General features: G+C 39.0%; 1 protein-coding gene across 9 annotated transcripts; it reads right to left on the reverse strand.

Moving 5' to 3' along the window:
- Positions 1-645: 645 nt before the first annotated feature.
- On the reverse strand, positions 646-7,780 carry LOC110891416. 9 transcript variants are annotated; one of them, XM_035980360.1, is made up of 6 exons: positions 5,418-7,780; positions 5,070-5,110; positions 3,798-4,069; positions 1,723-1,807; positions 1,343-1,491; positions 646-973 (listed from the first exon to the last, which is right to left on the reverse strand). In XM_035980360.1, the coding sequence occupies exon 1, from the start codon at positions 7,512-7,514 to the stop codon at positions 5,997-5,999; it is 1,518 nt and encodes a 505-aa protein (XP_035836253.1). In that variant the 5' UTR covers positions 7,515-7,780; the 3' UTR covers positions 646-973; positions 1,343-1,491; positions 1,723-1,807; positions 3,798-4,069; positions 5,070-5,110; positions 5,418-5,996. The 9 variants fall into 9 exon arrangements, with proteins under 9 accessions (XP_035836253.1, XP_035836254.1, XP_035836251.1 ...); XM_035980361.1 differs by lacking the exon at positions 3,798-4,069 and having other exon boundaries at positions 5,092-5,110; XM_035980358.1 differs by lacking the exon at positions 3,798-4,069 and having other exon boundaries at positions 1,343-1,404.
- Between the last annotated feature and the right edge of the window lie 14,273 nt (positions 7,781-22,053).

The following is a 22,053-nucleotide window of genomic DNA, read 5'->3' on the forward strand; positions in this document are numbered from 1 at the left end:
GAAAACATGGTTTTTGTCATGTAAATTTTGGTTACAAAATGGTAACAATTTACTTATTGTCACCAGTTTGCCACCGAAAATACAGTGACAAAAACACCCGTGTCAATTGCCCTAATGCCACCAAATTGCCACCATTTTTATATTTTGCTACCTTATTTTACCACCACAAAATTGGTCAAAATTATTTGCCACCGCTTCATGTTTGCTACGCTCCGCCTTGTTTGCCACCGAGTTGTGACGCATTTTCATACCATTTAGCCACCGATTTGCCACCATTTAACCATCGTTTTGATACCATTTAGCCACCGATATTGCCACCATTTAGCCCCATTTAGCCACCGATATTGCCATCATTTAGCCACCGATATTGCCACCATTTAGCCACCGTTTAGCCATCAGTTTTTGCACATTTTGATACCATTTAGCCACCTATATTGCCACAATTTGCGAGTTTTGATACCATTTAGCCACTGATATTGCCACCATTTAGCCACCATTTTTTACACAATTGCAACCATTTGCTACCATTTATTTGCTACCATACTGATTACCAGAATATTGGTTTTAAATTCAGATTTCTTTTCTCCCTGCTATTTTCATCAAAATTACATATCAATAAAACTACAAATAATATAAAAAAAAGTCTAATAAAATCCCAAAATTATATAAAATATCTTGTTTTCAAAAGCATATAAAAAATACCAACTAAAATATAAACTAACTAAAATTATCCTAATAAGATTAAACATATAAACATTCAAAACCAAGTGTTTATAGCCTATCTTCGAACTGCAGTTGTTAACATAGCTTCAATTTGTGACATCCTATCAAGCAACGCATCTTTATCCCCCTTATCTTTTTCTTTGTCAGCCAACAACGCCGCAATAATTCCATTGAACGTTTCTTTTTCTTCATCTTTTTCTTCATCTTTTTCCTTAACGAGCTCCTTGATAACTAAGTTCAACTTTTCAATCTACAAAATAACCAATGAATAGAATCAAGAAATCAGAATTAACGAAAACTACGAATGGGTCAAGTTGGTTGCAAAGAAAACAAAATACAACTGTGGGCTACAATTCAAGTGCTAGAAGCGAAATAGCATGTTCCAGTTTAATTACATATTAAGAAGGAAATTATACCTAATTTTAAAAACATTTTTTTGTATGAAACAACCCGTAAAGAAGGTGTAATCAAATCATTATGAAATTCCTTAACATTCTCACTAATTTAAGAGCATCAAACCTAACAATAAAAAACAAGCATCTCAAACCAAACACACATAATAACAGTGGGAAACGATACAAATGCACAAAAGTTATTAGTCTAAAAGGATTAAAAATACCTCAGGGTCTTCTCTGCTATGTACACACGTGTCACTATCATTGCCTAACCCGTACACTTTTCCTTTATTAATAATAGCATATTAAGTTAGCCCATGTTTTGGCTTCTTCTTTCTATAACACACAATTAGCAGTCCTGCCATTGGAGCCGCTACATTTTACAGAGACCACCAAAACAAAAATACGATCATTCCAACTTAATACTTCAATCTTCTCCCTTACAAAACTTGTTAATTGTTATTATAGCTTGTATATGTGTGTGTGTGTTACAAGTCACTATCCAAAAACCTAAATATCAAATATTATGTAGACATATATGTTCTGTACATTCAAGTGATCGAACTAAAAAAGTCACAGATGAAAAAATCATGTACTAGGTAACCTGTTGGGTTTTCTGATGGGAACAAATTTCTCGCCAAGAGCCAATGCAATAGGAGGACCAAATATGAACCCTCTTGCTTGAACACCTGCATTATGACACTAAATTCAGTTAGCAAAATCAACTAGAAATTTTTTTTTGATTTTTTTTTAATTTTTTTAATTTTTAAAATTTTTTTTATTTATTTATATTTTTAGTCCGTTTTGTTCGTCGAAGATTCAAATCGGCAGAAAAGTTATCAGATTATTATTGAAGTTTTGAGCGACGGTGAAATGCCATATTACATTATTTCGTTAACCGACGAACTGGGAAAAAGTTTGTTTTTATACGTCGGTTCACACCCGTCATGTCGGGTAAGATAATATACCCTGGACCGGGTCGAAAACTGGGCCCGAGCGGGAACTGCGACAACCCGTGGTGCGGGACGCCAGTTCTGATCACGAGCCCGGTTGGCAAAACAGTAGTAGACATGATCAGGTTGGGTCAATTCGGGTCAGATGAAGCTATTTGATGTTGTCACGATTGCTTATCGACAGCTAGCACTGCTGGCATTAGACATGGCGACATTAGACCCGAAAACAGTAATCTGTGTAACGTCAAGTACAACGCAACAACCTTACTGTTTTCGGGTCTAATGTCGCCATGTCTAATGCCAGCAGTGCAATTTCAGGCCTTTGAAAATTACAAGTATATGCAGTTCATTGACACTGCTAACTCAAAGTGTCCCATCAAAACCAACTGTGGAATTTCAAGCACCAACATTCAGTGAGATATCTCTATATTCTAATCAACTGTGTATTGTTCAAATCCGAGGTGGCACCACTGTTTAGTCATATGCATGGACTATGTGTATGCTTAGAGTTGTTTCTTATTTTCCTATGCTCAAATATTAATCAGTGTATGAATGCATAAAGTTTGTACTACAATCAATGATAATAAATCGATATTTCTAAATGCATAGGTCTAGGTAACCTGATTAACCAGTTAGTTATACAACAAAATTGAACTATATTAAATTTAATTCAGTGTATAACTAAACCATGTAAAATAGGTCGTTTTAATGGATAACGAGAAAGCATCTATCGAACGAGAAGCGTCCAAACATGTTAATTTGTAGAACAGGCAAACGGGTCGGGTCGGGTCAGAACGGGTCATGGGTCAGAACGGGTTAGGGTCGGAACGGGTTAGGGTCGAAATGGGTCAAATTAAACTGAATCGAAACCAGCCAAAACGAAACAAGAAACCGAATCGAAACTGGCCAAAACGAAACAAAAAACTAAAAAAATAGAAACCGAACCGAAAAAGCGACCCAAACAAAACAAAAAAAACGAACTGAAACCCGTCTCGTGCTAAAATCCGTCCCAACTCAAGACTCGTCCCGTGCGAAAACTCATTTCGGCCTGAAACCCGTCCCGTGCGGAAACCCGTGCCGACCCGAAATCCGATCCGAACCAACTACGTTCCAATCCGAAACTCGTCCCGGCCGCCTGAAACTCAATCCGAACCGACATTGATCCATTTCTTTGAAGTTGTCGACCCGTTTTGACCCGAAAATATTTGAGATGGAATTTTAGTTGACCCATTTTGACCCATTGAGTGAAAATATCTTACCCAAACCAACCCATATAATTTAAAAAGCAACCAAAATTGACCCACTTGGAAGGCTTTGGGTCAAGATTGCCCCCTCTATTAATTTGTGTAGCATATAGTTATTTATCATGTAGTTGTTTACTAAAAGTGAGACCAATGATATATAGACAACTCTATGCTTATTCTCCTAACCAAAGAACAAGATAATCTGGCCGGAAAAAATGAACATAAAATTGACCGTTTGACTATTTTATGTGCACTTGTATAGTCAAACATATCATAAGATCTAATTGTTCAACTTAAAACCACATCCAATATTTGGAGCCATTAAAAAAGATGAATGATAAGAACTATGGGGACTGGTCCAGCATAAGATTTGATTATTTAAACATTCTCAACATTTTCTGTTTGTTCTTTTGCACTCTAAGGGCTGTGTACATATATAAATACACACTCCAATAGTCCTGCTGGGTATACAACGCAACAACCTTACTGTTTTCGCCTTTTCGGGTCTAATGTCGCCATATCTAATGCCAGCAGTGCCAGCTGTCGATAGAGCCGATAAGCAATCGTGACAACATCTAATAGCTTCATCTGACCCGAATTGACCCAACCTGATCATGTCGGCTACTGTTTTGCCAACCGGGCTCGTGATCAGAACCGGCGTCACGCAGCACGGGTTGTCGCAGTTCCAGCTCGGGCCCGGTTTTCCACATGATCATGACACTCTAAAAGGTCTTTCTTATGAAAAAAACTCCGGCTGAAAATCGTTTGAACAGGACATACAATTATGTTCGGCTTTAGATATACAAAAATAGAATGGTTTATCAGAGAAATGTAAATAAATAGAGAACAAAAATACATATACTAAATCTCCATTATAAGAGTCTAATGTGTTTATGCAGACGCAGCCGCTGTTGTGTTTCAGCAGCCGGCGCTGCTACGTTAAAACATTAAAACAACCTCAAATGGACTGCAGGGTTACCCATTAAAACAACCTCAAACGGCCTACTGTCACGACCCATTAAACAACCTACTATTACAACCCATTCACTGCAGTCGCTGTTGCTGCGATTCACTACTGCGGCTTTTAATTGTAACCCATTAATCACTAAAACAACTAGTTTTACAACAGCTATAATTGTGACCCATAAACTCTGCTAGTTTTAAAGAGAAAATTAAGACTTAATTATGAGTCATGTTTTAAAACTCTGTGATTTACTACTGCAGCTATTAATTGTCGATCGGCCCTGTTGCAGCTGCTGCTGCTGCGTATCTGCAGCAGCGCGCTGCGTTTCGGTAATAAAAATTAGTTATTTTACATATATATGTAATATATTAATGAAAAATTAAATAAACATTCGGCACGATTAGGCTCGCGAGTCGGCTCGAGCTCGATAAGTGAAGCTCGGGCTCACTTACTAAACGAGCTTGTTTTTAGGTTCGGGCTCGGGGTCGAGCTCGGCTCGTTCAAGCTTTCTACACCCCTTAGAAGCAGCAGCCAAAAGACACACACAGGGACAAAGGACTACTTTCCTTTTACAAAAAAACTTCCACACGTACTTAATCACTCGTTAGATAAAAGCAGCTCTCATCCATGTATAATCTCTCTAAACGATGATGACATGAGTACATGACACATGAATACACATCAACTCAAAAATATCAAAACCCCTATCTGATCAATCACAAACCCAATCATCATCTGAACATTCAATAATCCATAAAACAAACACTCAAAAAAATGAAATAAAAGTTACCTGTCAAAAGCACAAACAGAACCTCAATCCTGCAGTAGCAACTGGAAAATAAATAAAACGATTGTTAACCATCTATTGAAAAGAAAAAAAAAACTCAATTACACATAAAGAAGGTCGTACATACCAGAACTCTAAAATAATTGATATTCCAATACTATGTAGATGATTAATTACACATCAATTGATATTTTGAATAAAAGAATTCCATCAAGGAGAAAAGGAAATTGCATTCAATTAGGGTTCTAGGGTCTCAATTGGAAATTAGCTTGTTGGAGTTGACGATGATTATAATCAATTGTTAGATAATGCATATGATATATAAATAAGTCATAGGAACAAGAATCATACCTTCTGCAAAGTTCCAGTTCTTCGATTCATTTGATGGAAAACCCTAATTACGGAAGAGGCCAGTTATGTGAGTTAATTATAGATAATATATGGCGCCCTAAAAGTAAAAATAATCCCGCTCAAATTACATGGTCACTAATACGGTGGCAATTCAACCCTTAAATTGAATTATAATGTTGCTACCGCTTCCCTGGTCACAATTACGAAAATCTGGCCCACCAATTTCGTTAGGCACGATTTTAAGGCCAAATTTAAATAAGTTTCCCACGAATTTGTGATGTGAAATAAATGGTGGCAAAATTTGCAACCACTTAGCTACCATATCCTATAAGCACGCTTAATTTGCTAGATTGCTACCTTCTTTTTTTTCGGTGGCAAAACTTTGGTGACAATTGCTTAATTTTCTAGTAGTGATTTGGCGGTTAAATTTAGGCGGGTAACTGCCATGACGGTTTGATCACCCGCTTATCACTTATCCGCATATCATCCTATCTAATATAACGAGTACATATCATAATATAACGGTTCTAATAATAACATAACTAAGTTTAATAATTTGATATTTCTAACACAACCCCCTTAAACTTTGGTTATGTTATAACTGTGTTCCATGACACTGCGATTAGCATCATCCACAGCCTTCCTGACGTGATCAAAGTTAAAACGTTTCCTCCTTTTGTGAACGTTCCAGTCATCCACACTGCCCTTCCGAGTAAATAATGCATAATGTGTTGTATCTCCATTGCCTTGATCTTGAACTGCTGCATCTTCTGCACTTTTGGTTCTCCTGTGATGACCCCCTTTGACTTCTGCTGCATCATTCATCATTTCCTTTACATGAACTTCCTCTTGGACTGACTTGAACTTGTAGTAGTATTCCAGAACGTCGAGATACATGGCGTATATAATCCTTATGTAGTCTCCATCTTGATATTCAAATCCCAAGTCTTTAGCGATGATCGGCCATGTGTTGTCAGTAGTAATCTCTCGGTATCCTCCATCTCTTATGACCAAGATAAACAGACTTAACAAGTCAATCTTCCTTTGGTTCGGAGAATAAGGAGGGATTGGCCTGGACGTTACTCCCATGTATACACTCAAGAACCAACGAACCATTTCTTCAAACTTCTTTTCCAGATCTAATTTGTACTTGAAAACATATTCCCTATCATCTAGCATATCTATTAATGCTTTGCAATCTGCAAATTCATTAAATTCTAATGCCTTCAAGATAAGTAAATTCCAGTCAAGTTCATTCTCATTCGAAACATTTAGTGTCTCAAAATAAGAATTCAGATATTCGGCTTTGAATTGTTCGTCTACAGTTCCCAGTTCCTGCAGTCTTCGTTTCTCATTTGCACTCAATTCTTCCTCCTTCGTTAAACCAGTTTTATCGTTTATTGAGTTTATTACCGGGGTTGAAAACATGGGATATATCTTACATTTATCACCGGATCTTTTGACCGTAAAACCTTGTAATGTAAGTTGATCAAGGCTTAAGACATTACGATCAATTTCCGGTGAATAATATACACTTTGAATGTTCAGCGTTTCATTCCCTGTTTTCAAATCAACCGACCCTACTCCTCTTATAAACAGAAAATTGTTCATACCCGATCTTGTCTCTACACCCATCATGTGTTTCACCCTTTTGAAAACATTTATATTGCCAGAAAAATGATGGTTGAACGTCGGATTAACATACCATATTCCTGCCCATTGTCCGCCTTCAGTGCCGGTGACAATCATCTCATCTTTGCAGTGAACATCTTCTTCTTTCCGTCTGATCCCAACATTGATGGCCTGCTTTAACAGTTGGGATGTTTCATCATTATCTTTCGCCATACAGTTGTAAATCTGATGGCCTGGTAAGTGACAATAATAACACAGGCGAACACGTGGAATTCGCTTGTTCCTTTCATTAATTTCATCGGTGCAATGTTGACAAGGAAGAGTGGTAGAGGTTTCAATGATTTCGGTTTGTTTTCCATGAGTGGCTCTGATACCACTATGTTGGAAATCCGAATTAACATCATGGTGAATAACTGGATTTCCAATATCACTTGCAGCGGAATTGATCGAATGGAAAACAGACATTTTAATGGATATCAAACAGCAACAAGGAAATTGAGTTTACAAACAAGAAAAATAAAGGATTGAGAGGACAATTCTATGGCATATAAAATTGTCTTGGTAACCCCGGGTAGTTCCCGGTAAAACGATATTTAAACATACAATTTGGCGGTTAAATTTAGGCGGGTAACTGCCATGACGGTTTGATCACCCGCTTATCACTTATCCGCATATCATCCTATCTAATATAACGAGTACATATCATAATATAACGGTTCTAATAATAACATAACTAAGTTTAATAATTTGATATTTCTAACAACAACTATGAGAGCAGACTCCAGAGAGTTGAGAGGTTTCTTGTATAAACTTTGTACTGTTACTCTGTTGTACTGTTACTCTGCTGGAATATACACTTGAGCTTAAACTTTGAATCTTTTCTTGTGTTTGTGTTCTTTGGCTTGGTTTACATACCCACTTGGATTTCGCACTCGTGGGTGTGTTATAGAACAAGGAAGTAGGTTTATCTTGATCCTCCGAGTGGACCTACAGAGATATATGATATTACAAAGTGAACCGGTAACGAAAATGAATCAAAGGCGGACTGAAATTGAAGCCATAGTTTCTGGTTTGCGTTCATCACCAAATCGACCACCAGACTGAAATTGAAAACCAAGCTAACCATTCTCAACACCAATCCTCAAGCCCTAGATCTACAAATCAAAACTGGGAACAGGTTTTACCTTGATCACTTGGTGATTCAAACGAACGTTAGAGATTCAGAGGGTGAAGTAGAGAGACGCGAGGAAGTGGTAGAGATGCATCTCTTGTTAATGAACGATACATTCAATTCTGAGAATAAATGTGTCTATTGGCTATGTCTGATTCCGATAAATAAAGGCTGTCTCCAATCCATTCCGGCGTCTTACTCTCAGCGTCTTAATTCAGAGGAGATACAAGAGAATATATGAAGGCAGTGGCAGCAGCACAACACAGAAATTAGAAAAATAAAAATCCTATGATACAAATTGATTAATAGCAATTACAAATTGTTAGACATACTTAATTATGCTGATTATGTTTGTATTAGTATTAGAACTTATATTTCCGATATGTATGATAACTTATGGTGATGGTGATAAGCGGGTATAATTTAAACTGCTATAGGCAGTTATTCCCGCCAAATGAAACCGCCAAACCTATGTATATATATATGATATCCGGCAACATGTTCCGGGATTAAGACAATATTCTGTTTCTTTAGAATTGTCCTCTCATTCTCTTCGATTACCCTTGATTCTTCACTGTTTCTGCATATCCATTTCTTGTTAACCATGAATACCGATTCAAGTCTATCACATAATTCCGCTGCAAATGTGACTGAATCCCAACATAGTGGTATCAGAGCCAGAGCCACGTTGCCAAGGAATGCAGAGATCAAACCAACATCAACGATAATGCCCTATCAACACTGTCTCGATGAAAAGAATGAAAAAGAAAGAAAAATTCCTCGTGTAAGGCTTTGTTACTATTGTCATCAACCAGGCCATCAGATATATTCGTGCAAAGCGAAAGAAAATGATGAAGCCACTCAACTGATAAATCAAGCAATCAATGCCGGAATTCAGGAACAAAAGGAAGAAGTTGTCTGCCGGAATGAAATGAATGTTACTGGACCAGAGGGTGGCCAGTGGGGCGATATCTGGTATGTAAGTCCAACATTTAATCATCACTTTGCCGGTAATTTAAACGTTTTAAACATATCAAACATTTGGTTGGGGTAGAAATGAAATCGGGGGAGAATAATTTTCTTTTTATCCGGGGAATTGGGGCAGTGGAAATAAGATCTGGTAACGATATGTTACGGATGCAAAGTGTGTTTTATTCACTGGAACCGAAACATACTAAGCCTTGATCAATTAACGCTGCAAGGATATACGGTTAAAAAATCCGGTGATATGTGTAAGATTTTTCCCATGTTCTCTGCACCAGTCGCTAATTCGGTGAATGATGTTAACGGTTTAACCAAGGAAGAAGAACTTGGTTTAAGAGAAAAACAAAAGGTGATAGAGTTAAGTGCTGTGAATGAAGAACACGAAGAAAATTATCTAAATTCTTACTTCCAAAATTTGAATCTATCCACTAATGAACCCGATTGGAGTCGAATGATTATCCGGGCTATGGAATTTCATGATTTCTCCGATTGCATGTCTCTGTTGGATATGATAGAAGATGGTGAATTTGTGTTTAAATATAAACATGAATTGGAGGGAAAGTTTGAAGAGATGGTGACATGGTTTATAAATGTCAAACTGGGAATTTCTTCAAGACCCATTCCACCCTTCGCGGCAGATAACAGGAAGGTAGATCTGCTGGGCTTGTATGTGGTGGTTGAACGTGATGGTGGGTATCGGAATGTCACAAATAATAATCTATGGCCAGTGGTTGCGAAAGACATGGGGTACGAGTATCATGACGGCGAGTTCATGAGAATCATTTATGCAATGTACCTAGACATGAGGGTTTACTACTACAAATTCAAGGGAGTGTAGGTGATCGATAAGCAGGTGGATGAACAGAATGCAGGTCCGTCGGAAGTCAGCCATGAAAGGAGGAGGAGTGATAGTGATGTTCGTGATGAAGAAGCCTATCAACACTATGGCCTATTCGCCGGAAATGACTGGGAAGGTGTGATGAAGATGCGTAAGAAACGACGTAGATTTGACTTCAATCAAGCAAGGAAGGCTGTAGATGAAGCCAACCAGAGTGTCTTGATGTATGCTGCAAAGCATAATCAAGTTTAGGGGTTGTGTTAGACATATAATTAAACTTGATTATGCTGATTATGTTTGTATTAGTATTAGAACTTATATTTCCGATATGTATGATAACTTATGGTGATGGAGATAAGCGGGTATAATTTAAACTGGTATAGGCAGTTATTCCCGCCAAATGAAACCGCCAAACCTATGTATATATATATATATATATATGATATCCCGCAACATGTTCCGGGATCAAGACAATATTCTCTTTCTTTAGAATTGTCCTCTCATTCTCTTCGATTACCCTTGATTCTTCACTGTTTCTACATATCCATTTCTTGTTAACCATGAATACTGATTCAAGTCTGTCACATAATTCCACTGCAAATGTGACTGAATCCCAACTGTAGGTCCGGCTAGGAGGATCTAGTCGCCTAAACCTTGTATACAAACCACCCCGGTTGTGCGGAATCCAACCGAGATAGGACACGCAAATAAACAACACACAAGAATAACCGATTAACACCTCTGTATTAATACGTATGAAAGGTCAGTTACAAGCTCAATGTTTACAAATGTATTATGTAAACTCTCAAAGTTCTCTCGTGTGTGTGTGCTCTGTATTCTCTCTGTGTTCTCACTATTCTTGTGTCTTATCCAGAGACTGACTATTTATAGTCACAGCACCACGAAACGGACTTGGCAAATCAGAAACACGGCGAAACTCAATCTCCATCGATGAAACAAGTGGAACATGCGACGAAAAGGAAACAGGTCGACCAAACAAATGTGTTTCGTCGACACTCTATATGTTTCGCCGGCTTGGGCTTCGGCCCAGAACATAGAAGGCCCAAACTTGTGATTTCCCATCTTTGTTATAAGCCCATGTTTGATTCGCCTAGTTTGTTTAGCCCAAGGACCAAAGCAGAGTCCTTTATGTCTTGATCCAACATTGATCTTGAAGCATACGATGGAGGAAAGTCGTTGCTAATCTGAATCACGTCACGTCGAGTCGCGTCCACAAATCGTGTATCAACAAACTCCCCCTTGGACGCTACTCGCGGGATTCGCCTTTCATGTCTTCTATGTCGGAGGATCTTCAAGGTCTTCACGTCTTGAAAGCAGAAAGTGTATCACGTCTTGAAAGCAGGAAGTGTGTTGACAAACTCCCCCTTAACATAAGCTCCCCCTTGAGTTATGCTCGTGAATCTTTTGATCTTCAATACTAGAGATCCTTGTGGTTTTGATGATTGGTCAGCGGCAACTCGATCATCTTCATCTTTTGAGTGCCTTCATTCCGAAGCTTGTCATCGACCATGTTCTCCTTGCCTTTAGCATCTGCACATGCAAGAAATCTAAACGCGTAATGAGAACACCTGCTTGGAATATAGTTAACATAACAAACGACACACGTATGACCATGTTTCAAACAACTACCGTCCGACAGTTTGAAGGTTTAATAAATTTATCAATTTTTAGTTTCTAACTTTTAAAACTTGCAAATTTCGACCGTTTATGAAGATTTAGTCAATTCGGTTTTTGTTCAGGTTTCAGGCAACGAAGACTCGAGATCCAACATCGTACGATCGAAAATAAGATAGAAGAAAAATCTTTTTGGCTTTTAGAAAGTTTATATTAAAACACACCTAAATTTTTTTTTTCGAATTTTTTTTTAAATATTTCGAATGTAAAGACTGAAAGCAGTAAATAAATATTTACAGACATTCTTTTTGCGAGTTTCGAGGGTAAGAGAATCATATCAGTGTACGGTCATGTCAAAACGCTCTTGTTGTTCAATTAGTTAACATTTAGATAAGCATCCTATAACAATTATCAGTATTGTTGTCCACTTAAGCTCAACTTATCAGATGTAATCATATTTAGGGGATACGTTAAAGTATGATTTATACTTACCGACCGGTGTTCATCCACATCACGACACATTTCCGTATCAAGGTATGCACGAGGGTTCATCTTACCGGTGAGTATACCGATTATCATCTGTTTGACCGTATATGATGTGAGATTCTCACTTATTTTGATTGAAAACAAGCCCTATGTGATAGAATCACTTATTGATGAGGAACTTGATTTTCGATGCATGAGGGCACAGGAGCAAGTCCGTGAACAGGTCAGTACTTTCGTACAGCAGAGAGACGAACTTGACTCCCGGATAAATGTGATATATTATCACTTATTTATTTGGACATGTGATTGTTTATCACTTATTGAGGTCGAATGCAGTATGTACACCTATGTATGGTATCATGGAAGATCTAGACTTGCGTCCCCTTTTATTTTTCGGTAAAAGATACAACCATGATACCCAGATGATAAGCAGCATAAAGACCGAATATCTCAGAACCTCGGCAATCTGTCAAACGAAATTTCGGTACTAAGACCATATGCCAATGAATGGTTCCCACCTGGTCTTCAGTCGATTAAGATTTATATCACCCTGCACACTTTAAAATGATTGTGAGCCTATCGATACATCTTATATAGAGCTGCTTATCGTTTTTCATTTAAGGTTTGGATAGACCACTGATGTACTATCATTTTCTCTTTTGCTCGCCAGGAAACTCATTTTTGTTTTTCTATTGTTTTTGTGTTTTTGAAATTTTTCGATGTTTTTGGATTTTTCAAATTTGGATTTACTCCCCCTAAAATCAACAAACTAAGATGAATTTAAAAGACACAAAGATATTTACAAAAATGATTTTCCGATGTTGGTTTTACTCTTGCTTGACCTTAATGCCGTTTACCAATAATAAAAAGTCAAATCTTGATTTGTCAAATGCTTTGGTAAAAAGGTCGGCACGTTGGTTATCGGTGTGGACCTTAACAACATCGATTAGCCTTTTCTCAAAGCAATCACGTATGAATTGATATTTGATTTCGATGTGTTTGGTCTTTGAGTGCTGCACAGGATTTCTAGTGATTTGTAAAGCAGCAGAATTATCAACGTAAATAGGAGTAGTTAGGAATTCAAAACCGTAGTCGCGCAATTGTTGTTGGATCCACAGGTCTTGGGAGCAACAACTTGAGGCAGCAATGTATTCAGCTTCTCATGTTGATGTAGCGACACAAGTCTGCTTCTTGCACTGCCATGTGACTAGGAGATTTCCCAAAAACTGACATCCAGCCGTTGTGGATTTGCTATCGATTTTACATCCGCCGAAATCAGAATCACTGGAAGCGATCAAGTCAAAGTTATTATCCCTAGGGTACCATAGACCGGTGTCAGGGTAACCCTTAAAATAACGAAAAATCCTTTTTACAGCTGCAAGATGTGAGGCCTTCGGGTTGACTTGATATCTGGCAAGCAGGCACGTTGGGTACATTATATCTGGTCTTGATGCTGTGAGGTACATAAGAGATCCGATCATCGCACGGTAGTATGAGGGGCTAACAGATTCACCCTTCAAGTCTGGAGTAATTCCGTGATTTTGCGGCAATGGGGTACCAATGGGCGTTGTATCAGACATCTGGAACCGGCTCAAGATGTCACCAACATATTTAATCTGATGGATGAATATCCCAGACTTGGTTTGTTGCACTTGTAGGCCCAAGAAGAAGGTCATTTCCCCCATAGCACTCATCTCGAATTTATCCTGCATAATACGCTCGAAATTCCTACACAAAACATCATTAGTAGAACCAAAAATAATATCATCAACGTATACCTGTACCAGTAGAAGATCTCCATCTTGTTATTTGATGAAAAGAGTACAATCGATTAGACCTCTGCGAAAACCATTCTCCAGCAGATAGTTAGATAAGGTTGCGTACCAAGCTCGCGGTGCTTGATGTAGACCATAGAGAGCTTTGTTGAGCAACCAAACCCGATCGGGATGGATAGGATCTTCAAAACCTGGAGGCTGTTCGACGTACACCTCTTCTTCTACCACACCATGTAAGAATGCACTTTTGACGTCCATCTGGTAAACCTTGAATCCTTTGAATGAGGCATAAGCCAGAAAGATCCGAATTGCTTCCAGACGTGCAACAGGTGCATAAACTTCGTTGTAGTCGATCCCTTCAATCTGACGAAAACCTTGAACGACTAATCTTGCTTTGTTTCGGATAACTACACCACGGTCATCCTTTTTGCATTTGAAAACCCAACGGGTACCAATCTTCTTGTAACCAGCAGGTTTCTCTACGAGTTTCTAGACACCAAGCTTCTGGAATTGTTGCAGTTCTTCCTGCATTGCTTCAACCCAAGAGTTATCTTTCATAGCTTCTTTCCAAGTTCTTGGTTCTTCCTGTGAGACATAACACGCGAAAGACCAATCATTTTGTTGCCCGGATTCTCGAATAGCTGCATACAGGCCTGCATTGTTGTTGTTCCGCAACATGTTTCTTGTTTGAATGCCACTTTGTACATTTCCGATGATGTTTTGTTGAGGATGGGTATTATGAATCCTTGTTTCAGGATTATCCTAAACAGGAATATCTGTACCCAGATTGTTGAAATTGAGATCAACAACCAATTCAATGCCCGGAATTGACGAAGAGGATGACGCAGTAGCTTCAGCTGTTCTAGGGGCATCCACTGGAGGAGTACCCTCTGAAGTACCATGAACTGCTGTTGTTGGAGCTTCTTGATCTGCATCTAGAAATTCATCATCCTCTGAAGATTCGTTCAATTCGGTAGCATCATGAAAATCCTCATTGTCGAGAGCATTATTGTTCACTGAAGATGGTTCTTGATTGACAAGAATTGGACGAACCACCGGTGAAACTGTTGCGTTGTCACTCTCGAAAAACATTCTTGTCGCAGCATTTTCTTCAACGGCTTCAACAATGATCGAATTGAAAAAGTCATCGTACTCAAACATCCATGGCTGACCAGGACACTTGACTGGCAAAGTGTGCCTTTGAACTCTGACTTCAGACCATTCCTCGACCCTTTTGGTCTCTAGATTCCAGACTCTTAAGTTCGGGGTGGCATACCCAAGAAAGTATCCCTTAATTGCTTTTGCCCCAAACTTTCCATTAGGATCGATTATTGTACATGGAGCTCCAAACGGTTCAAGATACGACAAATCTGGTTTCCGTTTGTGAAGAAGCTCATAACAGGTCTTGTTGTGCCTTTTGACTGTAAGGACTCGGTTCAATGTATAACATGCAGAGGCCATAGCTTCACTCCAGAACGGAATGGGCAACTGCGACTCTACCAACATAGTCCTAACAGTCTCGACCAATGTGCGGTTCTTACGTTCAGCGACGCCATTCTGTTGAGGAGTATAAGCTGCACTAAATTCATGAAGAATACCTTTTGAGGTGCAAAACTCCGCCATGGCATGATTCTTAAATTCAGTACCATTGTCGCTACGTATCCGCCTAACCTTCAACTTATACAAATTCTCAATCTGAATGATCAAGTTTTTGATAATACCAAAGGTTTCACTCTTGTGTGCCTGAATGCCACCCAAGAAAATCTTGAATAATCATCCGTTATCACGAGGCAATATTGATCATTCCAGATGCTTTTGTGCTTGACAGGACCGAACAAATCCATGTGCAAACGTTCAAGCGGAACGGCCACCGTGTTAATCTTCTTAGTCGGGTGTCGCTTCTTTGTTTGTTTTCCTTTCTGGCACGAAACACAGACGTCTTGAAGATGGAAATTTTTAAGAGGAACACCATTCACCAATTCATTTGACACTAAATGATTCATTTTGCGTAAGTGAATGTGACCCATTCGTCTGTGCCAAGAGATTGAGTCTTTTTCTGTGGCTTTGGAAACGAAACATGTTGCTTGTGCAGACGTAGTGATAGCTTGGCTCATATCAAGGACGTACAAATCATTAATCCTTGGAGCAGATAAGAGAATCCATTCTTTAGGAATTTTGAAGCCGGGTTTCAGCACGTAACATCCATTTGCATCAAAGTGTACTGAGAACTGCTTGTCACAAATTTGAGAAACGCTGAGAAGATTGTGATCAAGTTGTTGCACGAAGTTGATCTTATCAAAGCTGACAATCCCATTGGATATCATTCCTTCACCCGTAATATATCCGCCCTTATCTCCAGCAAAAGCAACATAACCTCCTCTAATAGATTTGACGTCGTAGAGAAGCTTCATGTCGCCTGTCATGTGCCTGGATGCCCCACTATCAACAATCCAATGACTACTGATAGTTCCTCCTGGAACACCCTGCACATGAACTCACTTGATTAGTTGGAGATGGGGACCCAAGCCATTGTGGTCTTGGGTCTTCCATTTTCATCAACAACAATAACTTCTATTCTTTGATGATTCGTAAATTGTGATGATCCCCCTGATTCAATAACCGTTTTTGGTTTCCAGGTCTGTTTTGTTATACCAGTGTTATTCTTTAAAACTTTAACTTCATGGTTATCTGAAGTTTTTGAATTGTCTGGTTTGACAGAAACAGATGTTTTGTTAACCACATCGGTTTTAATCGCCTTTTCAATTTTCTTGACCTGTTGGTGTTTCTGTTTCTTTTCCCTTTCTTTTACAAGACGGGGATCTGGTTTTGATGAAACAGATCACTTGCGGTCAATTTGGTCACGGGGAACATCAACCTTGGCTTTCAACTTATGAAGATATGTACAATTTCGAATTATATGTCCAATTGTACCACATTCAAAACATGATCTTCGTTCAACAAACCCCGAAGTATCATGTGATCGTCTTGCCGATGATGATGAACTCTGTGATCCCGAGGTACTAGGTTTTGAACAGTTTGGTTCATTTCTTTTCAACATTGTTGCTTGTTTAACAAAATCTAAGTTAGATTTGTTTTCAAACGTTTCAATTTTGTCCGTTCCCTTTGATTTCACAAAGTCCACCTTCTTGTTCTTCTTTTGAGTCTGTTTCTTCTGACCCTGAGTCGGTGATTTTCTCTTTGGTTTGGTATGAATTGGCTGCTTTTTCTCTGTTGGTAATTTCTGATTGCCATATTGTTTTCGAACTTCGGCCTTTGGAATAGGAGGACACTGTGTTACTGTAACATGTGATCCTGTCTTTCCCAAAAACTTACTTGTCGAGTTTTCAAAGACTTTACTGATTAAAGATTGATTAACATTCGTAATAGGAAAATCTTTGTCAGAATAAATTTTATCATCACCAACAAGAGTGTACAGCAAATTCACACTCTCCGACTCGTTTGCAGACGAGGACTTGATTGCAACAGTCTTAGCGGGTTTTGCAGGAGGATCACATAGAATATGATTCTCAAGAGGTATGTCCTCTTCTTTGATTTCCGCATCAGACTTTGCTGCGTTAGTATCATCGGATTCATCATAAGAAGAATCAGCATCCTCAATAACAACTGGAAGATCCTGATTTGTTTCAGCAGAAGACACGCATGTATCTGCTGATACATCTGAATCTGATGATACTTCTTTCTTGTATCCAAGTCCTGTTGCAAATTCCTTAATGTCTAGAGGAACAAATGGTTCAAAGAAAGTTCTATCCTCCTCATCAGGCATGGCATCATAATTGTGTCTCACAGGTGGTGGACATTTCTTGTAACCTATGCATGTGACATCCCGTTTCTCTTTCTGAACGTCAATGATGTGATCCAACACATAGCTAGAGCTCAAATAACTGTCTAGCTTAAGTTGGATCGCCTCACTTTCCGTTTTCACACAAGCCATCTCTTTTTGCATTATCTCAAGGCGAGTTATATACAAATTAATGTCAGTTTGTTTTCTGGAAACCATTTTAGTTAATTCGGTTTTATCTTTCTTTAGTTTCTCAATTACTGACTTAAACTCCTTTTCATGGTTTTCATAAAACATGTTGGCTTCAGTGCACTTCGAAAGATCCACGGTTAACTTTTGGTTGTGGATGAATGTCACATCATACTTGTCTTGCAAAGCCTCGTGTTTGCTTTGCAACTCACACCACTTATCATTCAGCGAAACATGTTTGTCTTGCAAGTCAAACAAACTAGCTTGTAAAGCATCATGTTTGCCTTGCAACTCAGACATGTTTGCCTCTAAATCAGCACATTTAACATTCAATCTATCACAATTATCACGAATAACAGCAGTGGGTTCATCGACACATACCTGACTTGATGAACTGTCGACATTAGCCATAAAGGCTGAATGGAGAGAAGACGAAGAATAAGCAGCTTGATCCACCAAAATAGATCTTCTATTAGTTCCTGCTGCAGCTTCCTCCAAAAGCTCATCAATATCTGCATCAACTGACGCACTAGATGTCTCACCCACATGATCATCACCTGAACTCGAGGATTCTTCATCTGAACTTCTGCTGTACCCAGAAGAGTCTTCATCCTTAGAAGATTCACCACCATTGGCGGAAGATTCTCCACCACTGGCGTGATTTAAATCCTTCACAACTTCAGCAAAACAGGCTGTTCCATCCGGAGCATCACTACTCAACTGAATTGACCAATCACAACCTTCATCTACTTGAACCACAAGTGCCTGGTTGGCATTTGATGGTCCTGCTTGGCTTTGGTTGTTGACAGGTATCAACGTACGTTCATTGTTCCTGTTCTGATTCTGCTGGTTGCCTTGGTTTCTGAAAGGATTCTGGTTCCCATGCTGTGCTGGCCTTGTACATTCCCTTTGGAAGTGACCCCGTTCACCACAATTAAAGCACTTTACAGCTTGCTTGTCGAACCCATACTTGGTGTCTTTCTTGCTTTCCAAGCTGGTTCTCCCTGTTCTCTCCATGAAATCCTTTGCTCTCCTTACAGCACTTGCAAAGGCCCACTTGATGTCCATTAAATCCATCTCTTCCTTGTCAATCTGCTGATAGTCTTCTTGTGTCAGATTAATGTTGCCAATCTGACCTTCCGCTAACCCACAATACGCGCTCACCAAAGTGTTTAGCAGCTCCATGTGTTCCTTTGCTACTTCCACACTGACTTTAGAAAAGCTTGAGGTGTCGAGCCGTACTATATTCGGCTTTGATTGCTGACCGGCAGATGACGTGCTTCCATAACATGCTTGTTGTTGAGCTGGAAGTGGATTCCCATATAGATCAGTCGCTACTGTAGATGGCCGATAGGCTTGCTGTTGAGGAACTGGCTGTAGAGGATTTCCATACAGGTCTGTTGTTGGAGCTGGCTTGACAGGAACCTGTATCTGATTGCCATAAAGATCTGTGCTTGTAACAAATGTCGTCTGTAGAAGAGCATGAGAGACTGGTCTTGCAGAAGAGGTGCTGGAGGTTCCATAATACATTTCTGGATTTTGTGGAACTGGAACCTTCTTTGCCTTTAGAGTTTCTTCCTGATCCTTGTTCTCCAAAAGCTGCACGAAGTCGTTGATGTTTGCTGTAACCAAAACCCCGTTGTATTTCAGAATCTCCAAGAAACTATTCCACTGGGGTGGCAACGCATCTGCAAACTTCTTTACCACCTCTACTGGAGTTGTCACAACCCCAAAATTACCCAACTCAGTAAGCAAATGATAGAACCGACTTGTCATGTCTCCCAACGATTCCTTATCCATACACGTGAAGCCATCAAATTCTTTCTTGAGTAGATCGTGTCGCAATTGACGTGTTGCTTCATTTCCTACCCCTCTGGTCTTCAACGCATCCCACAATTTCTTCGTTGTCTTGAAACTGACAAACTGATGGTAAATATCTTTGCTTAACGCCTGAGTAAGAATGGCGTATGCTTTCTTTTCCAGATCATACGTCTTTTTCTGATCTTCTGGAAGATCGGCAAATGTAGCAGCAGATGAAGCGGCAACCTCTATCGTTTGATCAAAATCTGTGGTGAAACGTAGCCACAATTCTGTATTTTGCCCAAGCACATATGTGTAGAACCTATCAACCCATCCCGGATACTCATTTAAATGCATCAACTTTGGAGGCCGATTCAAACTTCCGGTTTCGCTCTCGCTTAATAAAATACTTTGAATGCTCGGAGTTTGATCTGATACGAATGCCCATTGACCGGTAGATATAGCATTGGCTTGTGAAGATACCGGTGCGGGAGATTCAGCCCACGAAGGAGATAAACTAGTATTCCTGTACTTTCCCTCATCCGGAGACGGAGTACCCCACCAACTTGGATTCATATTTGATAAAGAAAAATGAATACCTGAAAATCACACCTCAAACAAACAGTTAAACAACTAGTGCAAACCTTCTGTTAAAAAATAGACAAGTGTTTCGACGAAACAAGTTTCCACGAAACAGATTGTGTAACTTTAAACTTGACGAAACAGATTTTGGCTTTTGAACTTTATTTCGACGAAACTAAATTTGTAAACTCCTTTGGCGAAACAAAAGACTTGACGAAACGGCCCAAAAACAAATTAAGAGCCCAATCGACGAAATAAATCAAAAGCTCTACCGACGAAAGAAATCAAAGACCCTATCGACGAAACACAAGAAGGCCCACTATGTATTTGAAGCCCAAATAACATGCACTACGAAACTGGAAAAGGTCTTTTGGGCTTTTAGATCTTGACGAAACAAAAGGTCCTTTTTGGCTTGGCGAAACAGGAATAAAGTCTTGGGCTTCTTAATGACGAAAAAGGCCCAAACAAAGATGACGAAACAAGCCCAACACTACAAGCAACGAAACAAAAAAAAAACTTGTGTTTCGTCGTTTCTTCTGTTTCGCCAAATACCAGAATTTTGTTTCGTCTGCTGTGCGATTCGTCGAAAAGGTGACAGGGGGTTGGTAAAAAGTTGGTGACTGCTTTCGGCTGGACCTTATCTGATATGACACTAGACACAACCTCTCAAGTCATCACCATACCCAACCCACCAACCTAACAATATTTTAATCCTTTTTCACAATTTTCAACAACAAACAACTTTTACAAAAGTTTGACCAAGATCAACAGGTTGAATTTATGAATAATTGTTTGAAGATATGAAGAACACAACCCAGAAAAATAAGTTTTCCGGTGAACCGAAACTTTCCGAACACGAGTAAATGCACGAAAATTCACTAAAAACCACCTTTTAACATGTAAAAATGCAAAACAAAAAGGTTTTTATATGAAATTTCAGCAAACTACAAGGATTTTTGAAGGTTCAAACCGATTTTTCAAGAAAAAGCATAAACCTCAAAAACCCGAGACACACCCGAAAACACTCGGTTTTAACAAGGAGAAGAGCTAAGGCTAGCTAAGGCTCTGATATCACTTGTAGGTCCGGCTAGGAGGATCTAGTCGCCTTATCCTTGTATACAAACGACCCCGGTTGTGCAGAATCCAACCGAGATAGCAAACCGAGATAGAACACGCAAATAAACAACACACAAGAATAACCGATTAACACCTCTGTATTAATACGTATGAAAGGTCAGTTACAAGCTCAATTCAGAGGAGACGCAAGAGAATATATGAAGGCAGTGGCACCAGCATAACACAGAAATTAGAAAAATAAAAATCCTATGATACAAATTGATTAATAGCAATAATAGCATGGGCAGCCCCAACAACTAATTACATTTGTTCCTAAATGATATCAGAAATAATAACGATAGTAATGATATTATACATAAGAACAAAATCACAAATATAGTATCCCATACAGATAAGCAAGATCATGTGAAGATAGATTTGTTCACACTTATTACATAATACTTACTATGAGTGATTTGTTACAACTAGAAGATTCAGGTTCGATCCTAGTTGAAGAAGAACAATATGGTATCTGATCGCCATCGGGTATTTGAATTTTGGGTAGTACGCGCCAATTATCAATGTATGCCATTGAGTCAAGATCCATGTTAGGAAGTCTGCGTACTTTCAGTCTCTTAAGGATCTTCTTGGATTTACCAAGAAGCTTAGCTGCATTCCGAATGCTCTCT

The sequence above is a fragment of the Helianthus annuus genome, chromosome 11 (assembly GCF_002127325.2).
Source record: "Helianthus annuus cultivar XRQ/B chromosome 11, HanXRQr2.0-SUNRISE, whole genome shotgun sequence".
NCBI lineage: Eukaryota > Viridiplantae > Streptophyta > Magnoliopsida > Asterales > Asteraceae > Helianthus > Helianthus annuus.

Coding starts and splice junctions, on each gene's coding strand:
- LOC110891416 (XM_035980362.1), bottom strand. CDS start 7,514: ATGTCTGTTTTCCATTCGATCAATTCCGCTGCAAGTGATATTGGAAAT.